General features: G+C 45.1%; 2 protein-coding genes across 5 annotated transcripts in view; one reads left to right on the plus strand and one right to left on the minus strand.

The window, feature by feature from the left end:
- On the plus strand, positions 1–12,314 carry GPR150 (G protein-coupled receptor 150). 2 transcript variants are annotated; one of them, XM_077936207.1, is made up of 2 exons: positions 1–3,496; positions 11,217–12,314. In XM_077936207.1, exon 1 carries the CDS (start codon positions 1,354–1,356, stop codon positions 2,695–2,697), a length of 1,344 nt encoding a protein of 447 aa, XP_077792333.1. In that variant the 5' UTR covers positions 1–1,353; the 3' UTR covers positions 2,698–3,496; positions 11,217–12,314. The 2 variants fall into 2 exon arrangements, with proteins under 2 accessions (XP_077792333.1, XP_028604383.2); XM_028748550.2 differs by having other exon boundaries at positions 1–2,656.
- ARSK (arylsulfatase family member K) overlaps positions 5,605–15,797 on the minus strand; it is a 26,492-nt gene continuing 16,299 nt past the window's right edge. For all 3 annotated transcript variants that reach the window (XM_028748547.2, XM_077936206.1, XM_028748548.2), the window contains 3 exons: positions 13,172–13,393; positions 10,005–10,229; positions 5,605–8,309 (listed from right to left, as the gene is read on the minus strand). In XM_028748547.2, the coding sequence (XP_028604380.2) occupies positions 8,029–8,309; positions 10,005–10,229; positions 13,172–13,393 (728 nt within the window). In that variant the 3' untranslated portion in view covers positions 5,605–8,028. The remainder of the gene's footprint in view (positions 8,310–10,004; positions 10,230–13,171; positions 13,394–15,797) is intronic.

A 15,797-nucleotide genomic window follows, 5' to 3' on the forward strand; every position in this document is an offset into this window, starting at 1 on the left:
TGGCAGAAAGTGAGGAGGAATTAAAGAACCTTTTAATGAGGGTGAAAGAGGAGAGTGCAAAATATGGTTTGAAGCTCAACATCAAAAAAAACGAAGATCATGGCCACTGGTCCCATCACCTCCTGGCAAATAGGAGGGGAAGAAATGGAGGCAGTGAGAGATTTTACTTTCTTGGGCTCCATGAGCACTGCAGATGGTGACAGTAGCCACGAAATTAAAAGACGCCTGCTTCTTGGGAGAAAAGCAATGACAAACCTAGACAGCATCTTATAAAGCAGAGACATCACCTTGCCAACAAAGGTCCATATAGTTAAAGCTATGGTTTTCCCAGTAGTGATGTATGGAAGTGAGAGCTGGACCATAAAGAAGGCTGATCGCCGAAGAATTGATGCTTTTGAATTATGGTGCTGGAGGAGACTCTTGAGTCCCATTCTTAAGGAGATCAGCCCTGAGTGCTCACTGGAAAGACAGAGCCTGAAGCTGAGGCTCCAATACTTTGGCCACCTCATGAGAAGAGAAGACTCCCTGGAAAAGACCCTGATCTTGGGAAAGATTGAGGACACAAAGAGAAGGGGATGACGGAGGACGAGATGGTTGGACAATGTTCTCGAAGCTATGAACATGAGTTTGACCAAACTGCAGGAGGCAGTGGAAGACAGGAGTGCCTGGCACTGTGGTATGGAAATCAGGAGCAATAGTTTCTAGCTGTTTAATCTGCATCGGTGAGTTGCAGTTGTCAGCTATTTAACTGCCCACTATAGCTATGCCTATAACATCAGCTTGATGTGCAGACATCAGCTGATAAGTGTTGATGCTGTGAAAAGCTTAACAATTTCTGTACATCAAACTGCTGCAGGGGGCACAAGACAATTTTAGCTTTGATAAGGTTATGAAGAATATGCAGTCTGTTCTTGGTGGCGTCCGTGGCAAGACTTCTGGGCTTTTCTAATACTGCAGGATTTGTTTGTGCTTTCCTTGCAACAGGTTTTCTAGCACATTCAAGCTAGATATAAACCCCTTTGGGAAATCAACAGTGAATTGATGCGGCGGCTACACAGGGGTGCGGGGAACCGATCTTTTTCGTTTAGTGAGAATTGATCGCCGGTATTTAGCTGCGAAAGGCGTGTGCTTTCGGGAGGCGTCTGTGGAAAATGTGACAGTGAAGAGACCCTGACTCCGCTCAAGACGACTGCAACCGTTGAATTGGAGGGGAGGGCGAAATGGGCTGAGGAGTGGGCAGAGCTCACAGGCGCGATGGCTGCAGCCTGGTGCGCCCACCCACGGTGAGTGACAGGTGACAGGCAGAGCCCCTATATATGCTGCCGAGGGCACCCGTGCACAATCCTCGCTGCCATGGAAGACACGTTCAACCCGGACAGCCTTGCCGTCGGACCCAACTTATCCGGCATCGCGATTCCCGGGTGGAACTTGAACCTTTCGTCCCCCGGGGCTACTCTGGGGCAGCCTAGCGCGCGGACCCTATCGGCGGGCGCGATCCTGCTGCTGGCGCTGGTGGGCAACGGCTTGCTCTTGCACCGGCTGCGCTGCGGAGGGTGCTGCTGCGGGGCCCGCTTCGGACGGCGGCGCAAGATGGATTTCTTGCTGGCGCACTTGGCCATCGCCGACCTCTACGGGTGCGGGCTGGTGCTGCTCTCCCAGCTTCCGCCGGCCGTCGTGGAGCCGGGGCAAGCAGCGTGGCCTGCAGGGGACGCCACTTGCCGCCTGCTGTGGTTCCTGCAAGGCTCCGGGCTGCTGGCGCCCTCGCACATGCTCGTCCTGATCGCGATCGAGCGACACCACATGGTGAGGGGCCCCGCGCACCCGCCGCTCTCTTTCCTGCCCGCCCGGGGCGCTTTGGCTGCGCTGGGCTGGCTGCTGGCGCTGCTGCTCGCCTTGCCGCAAGCCTTCGTCTATCGGCTGGCGCCTCCCGAGGCCGGGGGCCGTTGCCTCAGCATCTTCGCGCAGCGGCCCCGCTGGCACGGCCAGACCTACGCCGTGTACTGGGCCGTCGCGGGCTTCGTGGCGCCCGCCTGCCTGCTGGGCGGGACCTGCGGCCGCATCCTCAGCGCGCTCGGCGGCGCACCCGGCGCCAAGGACGACTACGACGACGCCGAGCCGTCGCGGGGGGCAGCGGGCAGCGGCCGCCACTACGGCGCGGAGCTTCCCGGCGCCTCCGCCGCTCCTCGCCCGCCTCCGCCGCTCTTGCTGCGGCTCCTGCCCGTCGCCAAGTGCGCGCTGCCCTCGCCGCCTGCGCCGCGGAGCCTGCCCCGCGCGCGGGCCCGGGCGGTGCAGCTGACGCTGGCGCTGGCCACGCTGTTCGCGCTCTGCGGCTTCCCGCGCTTTCTCCTGGAGCTCGCCTTGGCCTTCGCCTCCTCCGAGGGCGCCGACGAAGCGCGGGCGGCCCTGGGGAGCATCATGGCGGCCACCAACAGCGCCCTCAACCCCTACGTGTGCCTCTTGTTCCACAGCCACGGCCCGTGGGCGCGGCGCCTCCAGCGCAGGCTGTGCCGCTGCCCCGACGGGCAGCCCCGACGGCGGGCTCGCCACCGGCATCGCCCGCCGCCGCCGCAAGCGGCTGTTGAGCGCCCTGGGCGCTGGCTGTGCCCTTGCCAGACCAAGCCGCCCACCGTCTCCACGGTCGTCCACCTCGAGGAGGGTGAGAAGCCGCTCTCCGCTGCTTGCGAAAGCGGCTTCTAAACAGTTTCTTGTGGGATTGCAGGCACTCAACGTTTTTTGCAGTATCCCCAGGACATTGTCAACAAGTATTTTTGACTCATTTAACCCGGATATTCCTGGGGAAACCCGACGTTTAACACCTACACACTCCTCGACCTCTGTTACCGCAATCCCTTGGGGATGTCTCAGCAGCCGATTTGCCATATCTGGCCTGGGAAGTACCCAAGGAGGAAGACAAAAAGGCAAAAGAGAACTGACAAATTATTATAACACCCACCTCAAGCACACTAGGTGCTCTTTTCCTGTGGGCTGCTCACTTGGTCAAATCTGGGAGACTCCCATCTTAACACCGGAAGTCTGAGGGCTACCGCCTACTCCAGTGTGGAAAACGCACTCTGCACTTGCTCAAGAACCTTAATTAATACTCCACACTTCACAGCGCTGACCCATTACTGAAATTTGGCTGTGAATCTGGAGCCCTTGTAACCCTTGCTTAGTTTAATCGATTATGAAGCCACGACCCTCTTCCAAATCAAGAAAACCCAGAAGGGCCAGGAGATTCCACTTGACCATTTCAGATCTAGCTGCTATTTTAAGCCCTTGCTGGGAATGTAGGGACTTGTTTCCAAGTAAATGGGCTTTGCTTGGACATGGCAACAGCCAAATGTTTTAAACTTCCTGAAGTTTTGTTCAATTCATTGCACTCCATAACTTATGACGGGACTTGCACAATGTGGTTTTAGCACAATCATTTTGTTAGGTTTGTCAACAACAGGGTTCTGCATAATCTGTTGCTTTCACTCATCACAGCAATTTTCAGGTGTGTTATTTTCAAATTCCATTGCCACAGATTTTGTCCCTTCTCAAGAGAAAGGGGCAAAAATAAGGACTGCTTTTGCTATGCAAACTGACCATATAAACTGCCTTTCTTAATTTTGTCATCTTCCACACAGTCTGTGCAAGTGAACTTAATATTAGACATTTTGACTATGAAACATATGATAATTGTCTCTGTTCAGTACAATTGGTCTAATTAGCATATAAGCTGTAATGAAAGCTGCCATTGACCTGTGGGCAGAGGTTGAGAAAAATCAGCAGGTACAAAATGTAACTTGCAAAACTGAAAGGCTTTTAAGAATGCTTTATGCAAATGTAGTTCCTTTCTAAGTGGGCATTAGTGGCAAGTATGCAAAAATATGTGGTCTTGTAAAGGTGTGAATAAATGTCATATATAAGTACCCCTGACTGATAATCTACAATTGCAGTAGTTTCTAAAATTGCAGTAGTTTCTACTTTCACCTTTGATAGTTAATATTCTGTTCTCTTTTCTCACATAATAGTAGAGTTCATTCCAGCAGGTGGATTTTTTTTTTTTTTTGCACAATTTGCTCTAGAAAATAGACACATATATGTCTATATTCTGGGTACTCCACTCCCTTTTCACATAAAAAGTCTGTTTCTCAGTGAAAAGGTTGATGCTTTTGTGCAGTTGGTCCCTTGCACACTATATAAAATAATATTTGGGTGTGCATGGGTTCAATTAAGGAAATTAGCATTTATAAACAAATAATGAACCCAACAATTCCAGGACAAGCAAGGATGTATGCACAGGATACATGTAAGCAAACTGTAATAGAATAGAGGGAGTGAAATAAAATGAAATGTAACAAGTTCTTGTTTGAACACAGCCCAAGCTGTTTATTAATGCTGAAATGAATTCCAGCATCCTATCCTATTGCTCCCTTCAGAGGCAGCATTGTTTAAAGCAGTAATAGCTCAGTATCCCACTAGCTTTCATTTGGGGGAAAAACACAAAGATGTTGTGTAGCTCGTGTAACAAAAGATTAACAAGTAGGAGCACACCAAAAAGGGGCACTTCATCATTAACCCATGACAGAAGTTCTGTTGTTCAGGATTTCCAAGCCATCTGCAACAGGAGCTGGTGGTGCTGTCTGCAGTTTGCAGGGGGATGTTAGCCTCAAATGCAAGCATTTTCTGAGAGTAATGGGGGTATATTTCATTCATTTTTCCTATTCCTTCAGAGTCCGTCCGTCCCCCGCAACTCTAGGATTCCTGCTGAAACCATTTAATGCTGGGAGAGGAGTTTGGGGCTGTTGTTTTTAATTTCATAAGGCAATCTCAAATGTGTAGCATACAGGCAGCCAATAAACTTCTTACAGCAAGGGTGTTACATGCTGATGCTAGGCTGCCCCAGTCATGATACTGGTCACTGTATTATGCTCCAGCTCCAGCTGCAGCTTCCAGATCCACCTCAGCCTCCAAATGTATGTCTTGGAGGCTATTGAGCACAGGTTCATAGCAGGATATTTTGTTTAATCTAATTTTAATGTACAAACTAAAAGACTTCTGCTTGCCTGGCAAGTTCCCAAAGTATATATATAAAAAACCCCACTACCTTGTTTTTGGATGGCTCCTTTTTGCTTACAAACTGATAGGCATGGGACCACTCATGTTCAGCATTTGAGGCAAATATGATGAGATGTGCATACACAAATACCACCTTTCTTCGTTTTATACTTCTCAGTTCCAATACATGGGGGTTTGGTGGGGGCAGGGAAAGAAACTAGTTTTTCCCACTGCACTGGAGAGAAGATCCAGATTATTCTGAGTTTCTTCTTATTCTTTGCCCTTGCATTTCCTTGAAGGAAAGGGTACTATAGCTGTGTGTGTGTGTGTGTGTGTGTGTGTGTGTATAAGTAATGGAAAGGACAACGGTTGCTAGGGAGATTTAACATATCTGAGTAGCAAAAATCTGCATGCAAATCTCTTGGATATTTAGACCAAATGAAACAACATACGCTGCTCACACTTAAACTACAAATGCAAGCCGTGTTGGTATACCCAGGCAAGTATCTGGAGTGTGTTGCATGAAGGTTAAACAATACAGTACTTAAAAGGTTTATGCAATACAGTAAAAGAAAACAGCGGTTTTTAATAGCTGCAAGCCCTTAGAAGAATAAGAAGGAAGTGTAGATGAATCTAGCATTACCCCGCACAATGTTAACCACTACCATACTACTAACTTCATTGGGGGGGGGGGTGTTAAAAAAACCCCACTTGTAAATTGCTGCACAAACCATTAATCCAAAGGAATTCAGGACCGTATCACACAATCATTAGTCACAAATGGCATCAGTATGGTGGGGACCTAAAATTGCATGTACTGTATCTCTTTTGTGTTCAGTAGTAACTGAGGGCATTGCCAGACTCGCTGTTTTGTGGGAGGAATTCAAATGCATTCCAAAACTTCAGGTTTCTACATTTAAGGTGGGTTAAAGGGTTATGTTGCTCTTGTACAACAAATCCACTTTTTAAAAAACTCAAGACTCTTTGTGGTTTTGAAAGTGACAGAAAAATGCACCGAAAAGTGGAGGGTGAACAAATGATTCCATGTAAACATAACCACAAGCAAAATGGAGGATGAATGCTAGGTATAATCTAACCTTCCTATAAGCTTTGTGCAAACAAATCAGGATGAATGCAAATGGATCACCTAGAGGGAGCCTGAATGGATGTGCTTGCCCTTGTTCAGTCCTAAACTGTTAATACTGCACTTTGAAATGTTGTGTTCTGACCAAGAAAAATCCAGTTAGAAACACTCACAAAATGAATATTTTAACTAGGGCAGGAATACAGTAGCTTGCAAAGTACCCTGTGGATGCTGTTGGACTCCAATTCCCATCATCCCTGACTATGAACCATATGGGCTGGGGCTGATGGATGTGGTTTTCAATAACATATGGAAGCCCAAAGGTTAGCCACTCCAGTTAGGGCACTGCAAATACTATACTTGCTATTCCAAGTATAGTAATACAAATGCGTATAGTGCTTTCAGAGTGTTTTACATGCATCTAATTGTTATCCTTACAACACTGTATGACAAGCCACCAATTATTCCGCATATTGCATGCAACAGCGGAGAAAGAGTGGCTTGCCTAAGGCACCTAGTGAGTTCATGGCAGTGACAAGATTGAAACCTGAGAATTCCTAATTCACAGCTAAGTCCTAGCCACTACAGTATATACTTTCCCACCTGTGAAAGTATAGTCTTGGAGCTAGTGCAGATGTAATAAGCAGCTTTTGCTTCTGTTTTCAGTTGACTGCTTTTTATTGCTTTGTCCAAAACCAAAACTCTGAATAATCTTAACAAAGGTTTAGGGAAACAAGCAAATTGTCCTGCTCCAACCATGTCAGGGCTTAGTTCTTAGGCAGAGGCTGGGGTAGCCCTGTCTGCTCCTGCAACTAGGTGAAAAGCAGACTGAAGTCAAGGTGTAGTCCATGCCAAAGCACAATAAAAGCAGTCCATCAACAAGCCTAGCTCTAAAGGCAGGATCTAAGTAGAAGCCAGCAACAGAGGCCATCGGTCAAAAGGCAGGGCAGAATAGACAAGGTGGTTCAAAAGAGTTGCTAGATTTCAGTATGTGCTGTTCCAGCAGCTTCTATAGTCTGGTCTCCCACACTTCACCCAAGACCCCTTACTATGAGTAGCTCTATAATTTTGGACTATCAGACATGTACTGTTTTGGTAGGTAGATGCCCAAACCTGGACTTTCTGGGCTCTATGCTCTCCGGGGCTGGGAGATGGTTCGGTCTCCCCCTCTGAAAGGGGGATGAGTTGGGAACCCACCTCAAGAGTCCTTCTAGAGCAACCTCTGGACACAGGCATGGTGAGATTTCCCCTGGATGTTAAGGGCTTCTTATCAATGCTAGAGATGGTGGAGGGGTGGCGGTTTCCATTTATCCCCTAGGGTATCCTTAGCTCAGGGGCTTTGCTGGAAGAATACTTTTCCAAATCTTGGCAGGGCCCAGTGTGACATCACATTCACAAAATGCAGCTTGACGTTGGTTGGTTTCTCTGAACCATAGTTGAGACTAAGAACAGTTTGCTGAGGTTTGAACATAATGGTGAACTGTGGTTAAAAATGGAAGGAAAAAATTTTGATATCCCCTTTGTGGCTGTGCCAGAGGAGAAGGGAGATGGGAAGTGCAGACAAGGCTCATGCTAACAACCATAATTTAACATTATGTCCCAATAAGGCCATTATATCAACATCCATGTTAATCACAGGTCACTTAGCAGGGATTCTTAACCAGAGTTGAAATCAGGTTCTGAAGCTGGCTAGCAAATCCTGGTTAACAGGCAACTGGGGCTAGCTAGTATTTATATCTTAGCAGAGTAGCTTTGTGTCGGGAAACGGGAGGGACGGGGATAGCATCTGACCCCACGTCCCATTTCAGTATCTGTTGCAGTAAGAGGTAACTGCTTATTGCACCCACACTGCCTCTTTACATTCAGGAGCAGATTGTCCATTCTAACTTTCTGCAGACATTTCACACAATTGTCTTCTCTTTAATCCATCTATCAATTGCATCCTCGTACTTCTTTGGGTCCTTCTTCCAGTTCTGGTGCCACCTGAGGTTAGCTAAGGTATCAGAATAGTTTTGTCCTAAACTTTGTTTCCAGTTGATAAACTCCTGTTTGTTGTACTGTTCAACAGAGGCAGAGACTTTGGGATAATCAACAATGGAGTAGAGTTTTTTGTTCAAATACTGTGTGATCTCTGGAAACTTGGTTGCTACGTTTGTTAGTTCATCTGGATCGGCAGAGAGATCTGCAACAAAGAACGATTAAGGCAAATTAATGAGCCTGAACTTGAAAAAAGCAGTAGCGCAGCACTGGAGCATTTGTTTGGTGTGCAGAAGGTCTCCCAATTTCAATCCCCAGTATTCATTTTATTATTATTATTTTGCTTTTATATCTCAGCTTTCTTCTAAGGAGCTCAAGGTGGTGTACATGGCTCTCCCATCTCCATATTATCCTCACAACAAAGCTGTGAAGTAGGTGAGGTTAAGAGATGGTGCCTGGCCCAAGGTCACCCAGCAAGATTCCTACCTGAGAAGGGATTTGAACCTTGGTTTCCCACATCTTAGTCCAACACTCTAACAGCTACATCACCCTAGTGTAGGCTGGGCTAAGAAAGCCCCCTGCCAGCCTGTACAGAGCAGGAGAAGGGAAACTTTCATCTGAAGGACCATACTGTGTTAGATACTGGAGGTGGTACATAGCTCCAACTTCCTTGAAATCCCCCTTTCAAGCCACCTGAGTTGGCAGCCATCACTACACCTCACAGTAACAAATTCCATTAACTATGCGCTGCGTGGAAAAATACTCCTTTCCCTCCCCTCGAAACTCTCACCATTCAACTTTATTGGATGGTCCCAAATTCTAGTTTTATGAGAGGAAGAAAAATGTCTTCCACTTTCTCAACACCATGCATGCTTTTATATACCTCTCTCGTGTGCCACTTTACTCACCTTTAACAAACAAACCCCGAAAACCCTCAAATGTCATTACTTCTCATAGGTGAGTTGCTCCCTTGATGATTTTGGTAATGTACCCAGGCCTAGACTACAGCATGCCACCTTTTTGGACCTTAACCTCTTTGGTGCCTAGTCATCTGACCACATTGTCCAATTTGAGACGATGAAACCGTAGTGCAGTGGTCAAATTCAAACCCAGGTTTATGGGTTTAAGCAGACTGGGCTATGCACAGTTGAGACATTAAAGAGACAACTGTCCTACCTGTCTCAGACTTTGGCCAGTGATTCTAGTGTCTTCAGACTGCACTTTTGCTGTTTCCAACAGTGCAGTGCATTGACTGCAGAACTGTGTTTTGATTTAACTGACACATTTTGTTTGTACAAACTTGCTTTGTTGCAAAGGAGGGTGCTGATCCTTATGAAGAATGGGATGCTAATTACTATCACTACTACTTTACTACACTGCTTCTCTGCTCTTCTGGTGAACCACACAAGACATGATGCAGCAACAATTAATCATATGTCTGGTAGTTTGTGTTGCTTCAAGACAGGAGCTACATAGTTTGATTTGTGCCTCCCTATGAGATACTCATGTGTGGCGCTGTGGGTTAAACCACAGAGCCTAGGACTTGCTGATCAGAAGGTCGGCGGTTCAAATCCCCGCGATGGGGTGAGCTCCCATTGCTCGGTCCCTGCTCCTGCCAACCTAGCAGTGCAAGTAGATAAATAGGTACCGCTCCGGTGGGAAGGGAAACGGCGTTTCTGTGCGCTGCTCTGGTTCGCCAGAAGCAGCTTAGTCATGCTGGCCCCATGACCCGGAAGCTGTACGCCGGCTCCCTCGGCCAATAAAGCGAGATAAGCGCCGCAACCCCAGAGTCGGCCACTACTGGACCTAATGGTCAGGGGTCCCTTTACCTTTACCTTATGATACTCGTGTGGACCAGAACAGAGGATCAGACTGTACATTAATCAAGTAGCAAACGTACCAAACAGCTGAGGAGATACTGAACGACCATCTGAGTATGCTATGTATTTCCATTTGTCAGTTCTCAGCATGTAGGTCGAAGAATTCACATTGCAGCCATGGAATTCACTCAGAATCCAAGTAGGATGTTGCTTTCTAGTTGGGACTTTATCTTCTGCCTGTTTCAATACCAGGGGCATCAGTGAATATCCACTGAGATTTTTTGGTATGGGTATTCCAGCCACGTCTGAAATTGAAATTGTGACTTAAGTCAATTTGTTTTTAAAATTTGGTATTTACATTATTTAAAAAGAATTAAACATAATTAAAAGAAAAGGCAGAAATATATAAAACCAACAAGGAAATAAATTATACACTATGTCAACCATTGCAACTTGTCCTTTGACCTTTATAGTGATATTTCTGATCCTCTTATCTTTGCATTTATATTAAGTCCAAGATGCCTCTTACATTTTCTTACTGCAGAATTAATACTAGCTACCTAGGGAAATTATTTCCACAAAACTTCAGTTCTGTTCTAACCATTAGCAGTTTATTTGTTACTTTTAAGCAACTCATATGCGATGCAAAAGAGACAGATAGCAAGATTTTTAAGTCACTGAAATTAAACCTAACATCTTTCTGAACTAAGGGTGGCATCTAATTGCAGTGTCCTGTTTGCACAAGTAAGACTTACCCTTCCTTCTCCCTGAAGCCCCCCCATCTGCCTAATTTAAACAACCTTTAAGATGGAAGTACAACACCATAGGTTGCATCCAGTGCTGTCACTGCACAAATGGAACAGACATCCACTTGTGCAATTGAACTTCCTGTCCCTTTCCATCCCTGCATATCTTCAAAAACATGCTTCAGAGGGCTGAGGAACCCTCTGGAGTGATTTTTTTTTGGGGGGGGGGTCCGTACAAAGAGAAATACAGGATGGCAAAATCTGCTGCAGGAATAAAAGTCTGTTTGTGCCATGTTAGATACACCACCACACCTTTAAGGGAAATTGTTAAGAAGTGACACATACATGTACGGAAACAAACTGTAAAATCAAATGGCAAGGCACACAGACAGAGACTATATTCCTATCTACTACAGATAAGGTCAGAGCTTACTTCATCAGTCGGAGTGTCTGAGAAAATAACATTAATCATTTGTTTGTTACTCACCTAAATAAATTAATCATTTTTGATTTTTTTTTTGTATTTTTTTAATATGCTGAATACAGGAAGGAAGAACCAGGAGAGAACATATGGAGAATGAGAGCACAGGAAGGACGGTGATTTAAAAATACAAACTTCAAGAAAAGAGAGGGGGGAATTAAGACAGTTGGAACAAGAAGGTAGGGGCTGAGATTTGTTTAAGAGACTGTGTGACTCATTCATTAGTAATGTTAAACTAAAGTCTCTAGTTAGAATATAGGGTTTGAACTGAAAGTACTAACTATTTTCCAGCAGTTTAGAAATCCCCAACTTCTTGGCGACCTTTCAGTGATTCCTTCATAAGAGCTCACCTATTCAGAAGGCTTTGCCCTCACCTCTGAATTGACCCAATTTTCCTTCCGTAATACAGTACTGTCATGTCAAATACAGTTAACTATGAAGCATGGCCATCTTATCATGTTCACAATGTGATTCCCAATTGGTTAGGATTGCCCATGTGACCGGTCTAGGAAGCATCATCCTCACACTCATTAATTTTATGCTGCTGCACTTCCATAAAACTGTACCATGTGCCTTCAGACAATGCCAGGGCAAGCAAATTAGCTTTGTTTCTCTCAGTAAAATCAAATTGGCTATGCAATATTACAAGATCCTATTTACTAAATGACCCCTAGACAACTGAATACATTTTTGTTCCGATGAACTTTCCCAGTTGGATAAATTGTTCTTTACTGTGGGTGTCTACTTTGCTAGGGTTTCAGTACTGTCTTTATGTATTTGCTGTTTTGGTGTTTTTAAGTGTTGTTAATACTCTTATGTGTAAATGGTTGTTCAGAAGGCAATGAATAAATCAAAGATGATGACGATAATAGGTGGGATAACTCATGTCACTGATCCAGGTAGCAATGATCCCAGTTTCACATTGATTTCTTGTCCTCAGCGATGTCACATAGCTAAATCTAACAAGTTTCTTAGTGCCTTGACAACATTCAGGTCACTATGTGGCCTGTGATTAGTCTAGGATTGCCTGTGTGATTAAGTCTAGGAAGAAGAAGCAATACTCAGAAATTTGGTGGGAAGGAAATCAAGCTGCAGCAGACAGAACAACCAACAGCAACAAACATGACTGTAAAAAGGCAAATATTCCCACAATTAAAAGGGTTTCTTTTCTCCAGGAAATATTTCTCATCCTTCCCGCAAATGGGACACTTTTGACGCAGAAACGGAAATAAGGCAGAATACATTATTTTCCACGTTCCAGGTGTTTATAATTTCAGAAGGATTTTGAGAGTCTCATTATTTCATTCAGGATTTTTTTAAAAAAAAAAAAAATCATTTCCCCCATTATTAAAACATTCAGTAATATCTCATTTTGGAAATGACTGGAGCTCTGCGGAAACCTTCATGCCCACCTGCCTAAATATATATCCCGTTACATGTCCTTTGAGCACACTATTTTTTTTAAAGTGTGATTTTTATATCTGTGCAGAGCAGTGTAAGTATCATTCTGGCGATGCGTGCATGAAACAAGAGTGGCCTCGGTGCACATGTCGACAAAAATACACTATTCATATAAACTAACGTTAAATCAAAGGAGGTGAAACTGACTGGGGCATCTCCAAATTTTGGCTTTATTGATCAGTGTCGGATCCTTTAAATGTCCCTTCTTTGCAAGCTGAGCAGTAAACCACAACATGGTGTAGGCATGTTGGGGAAGTTATCTGACAGTAGTGACACCATGGTTGCTAGTCAGCCATGCTTGAAAACCAGGGGTGGCTAACCTGTGCTCTTCCAGACGTTCTTGGACTCCAACTCCCACAGGCCTCAACCAGCATGACCAAAGGTAAGGGATGATGGGAGCTGTAGTCCAGCAACTTCTAGACAGTCCCAGGTGAGCCGCTCGTGCTTTTAAGCCATCTCCTGCAATCATATGTTAGCAAAGGGAATGGTTTTAAATATTTTTTTTATCCCTGCTGGTCATATGAAGTGAGCTTGCTATTCCAACAGAAATATTGCTTACCGAGCATGGTAGGGTAGATATCCACAAGGGACACCACATTGGGGACGAATTGCAGCTTAATATTCGGTCCCATTATAAGGAGAGGAACATGGGAGCTTGCTTCGTACATGCTCATTTTGTAAAACTGCCTGTGTTCCATGGCAAGTTCTCCATGATCTGCAGTGAATACGACAAGAGTCCTTCTGAGTAGTCCTGTGTCATTTAGAGCAGAAATTATCTCACCTGCAACAAAATATAAGGGAGGGTTAATGCACAAACATCAAAATATTCATTAAACATTGACATGCATAAAAATAGTTTTTAGATGTCACAAGGAGGTAGCTCTTCTGCCAGTGCAATGAAAGCACTAGATCACATTGCCTGTGTTCTCATTTATACAGAAGTCGTTGCTGTTTCAAGGATTCCAAAGAAAAGTCCTCTGGGAGGATGGAGAGAAGCTGATTATGGGAGATCATGAGGGGCAGTTTATTTTCTCCTTGAGAACTCTGAATAAGTTCCTTCCACAGCTAAATATCAGCGTGCACAACTGTGGCTTCCATACTTCCAGAAATCTCCATCTGAAATGCTGCATTTTGCTAATCTGTTGCTAAACACCCACAGTTATCCACTTTTAGAAGCTCACATTTAAGTCTACCATACAAATCTCAAAGTATGCTTTAATAGTCTGAAACTTGCAAGAGTTTTTAAAACTGCACTGAATCCCATTTAAAGTGGTGCACATGCTCAGATGCAAGATTTAGGCCACAACCCTATACATACTTACATGGGCATAGCTGGGGGGGCAGGGAGGGGCAGCTACCCCCCCCCATAATAAATAGAAATCAATCAAATACATAGCAAACTGAGGTTCTGCCCCCCTCCCAACAAAAGGCCTGCCCCTCTTAACAAAAGGTCTGTCCCCACAACAAAAAATCCTGGCTACCCCATGCATACTTATTTGGATGTAAGCTCCACTGAACACAATGGGACTTGCTTATGAGTGTACCTAGGATTTGAGTTGTCAATATCTGGGTTCGTTGTAGTTCTCTTGACTTCACCCAAAGTGTTTATTATAATGTATGAAACTGTCAAATTTCTCCTGAATTTCTACATACGCTAAGCGTTTTCAAAGAAGTTACAACTACTGGCATGGATTGTAATAACTGATCAGTAAGCCCAAAACATGGAGATTTTCCATACTGCTCATAGATCACCAAAGAGACAGCAGGGCACCAAAATTCTACCCAAAGAAAATGCTTGACCTAAGCTCCTTCTCGCTTCTGTTCTCCATCTCTCTCATTACACTTAGGCTTTTAGGAATTAAAGCTGGAATTCTCAGAATGCCAAATTCTGCAGCAGATGGGAACAGCATTCCAGATGTGAAGCCAACATATAAAAAGAAGATTCATAATAACTGAGAGGATTCCTCACTCTACCTCACTTCAGTTTCAGTAGATGTTCCTTGACAATTTTTCTGCTCTTCTGGCAATAACAATATAAAAATGCTACAGTGTCAGAATTGATGTGCTTGAATATCCTTTCATTTCCAACCTCTTCCCCCAAAACAGCCATCTCAGAATATTATTTCCATAAAGTACATGTCTTACATGTATTAAGCCACAGAGAACAAATACACCAGAATAATTACATTCCCTCCCCAATGACACTCCTGTCAGAATTGTACTGCAGGCATGACAACACTCAACACTCCCTTTGCAGCACTTTCTGCTACAGATGTTTGGTAAAGGTAAAGGTACCCCTGTCCATTAGGTCCAGTCGCGGACGACTCTGGGGTTGCGGCACTTATCTCGCTCTATAGGCCGAAGGAGCCGGCGTTTGTCCACAAACAGCTTCTGGGTCATGTGGCCAGCATGACTCAGCTGCTTCTGGCGAACCAGAGCAGCACACGGAAATGCTGTTTACCTTCCTGTCAGAGTGGTACCTATTTATCTACTTGCACTTTGACATGCTTTCGAACTGCTAGGAGGGCAGTAGCTGGGACCAAACAACAGGAACTCACCCTGTCACGGGGATTCAAACCGGCAACCTTCTGATCAGCAAGCCCTAGGCTCTGTGGTTTAGACCACAGCACCACCCGTGTCCCTCAGATGTTTGGTACAGACATCTAAAACCAGGTTAATGTCATTTATGTGGTGGTGGCCAAGACCTGGTCTCAGGAAGATGTACATGGGGCAGAACCACATGAATGATGCCTTGTGTGACACATGCAAAAGCCCACCTCCTTTCCTCAAAGGAGTTGCAGAGTCATGCAGCTCAGATATATCGGATGATATCCAGCCTGAATCAAGAGTAGACCCATTGAAATAAAGTTGGTCAAGTCCATTTATTTCAGTGGGTCTACTAAGTTTGACTTAGTTGAATATCCTCACAGTACAGAGCTACATTTGTAAACATAATTGCTTGGCTCACATAATACATTATTTGCATTAAGATTGCTGTGTACACTCCTGAGATTGTGTCCTGGCCTCTTGCATTTTGCCAGGCAAAACAAGGAAGTGGCTACCCTTCTGCGCAGCTGTACCTTCCTCCGGGAAGATCTTGCGAGAGTTCTGTGAGATCTTGCTGGAAGAAGATGCAGCTGCCATTGCAGCTGCGCAACCACAGGGGTGGGGGCACCACAGGGGTG

Source organism: Podarcis muralis, chromosome 11 (genome assembly GCF_964188315.1).
Source record: "Podarcis muralis chromosome 11, rPodMur119.hap1.1, whole genome shotgun sequence".
NCBI classification, from domain to species: domain Eukaryota; kingdom Metazoa; phylum Chordata; class Lepidosauria; order Squamata; family Lacertidae; genus Podarcis; species Podarcis muralis.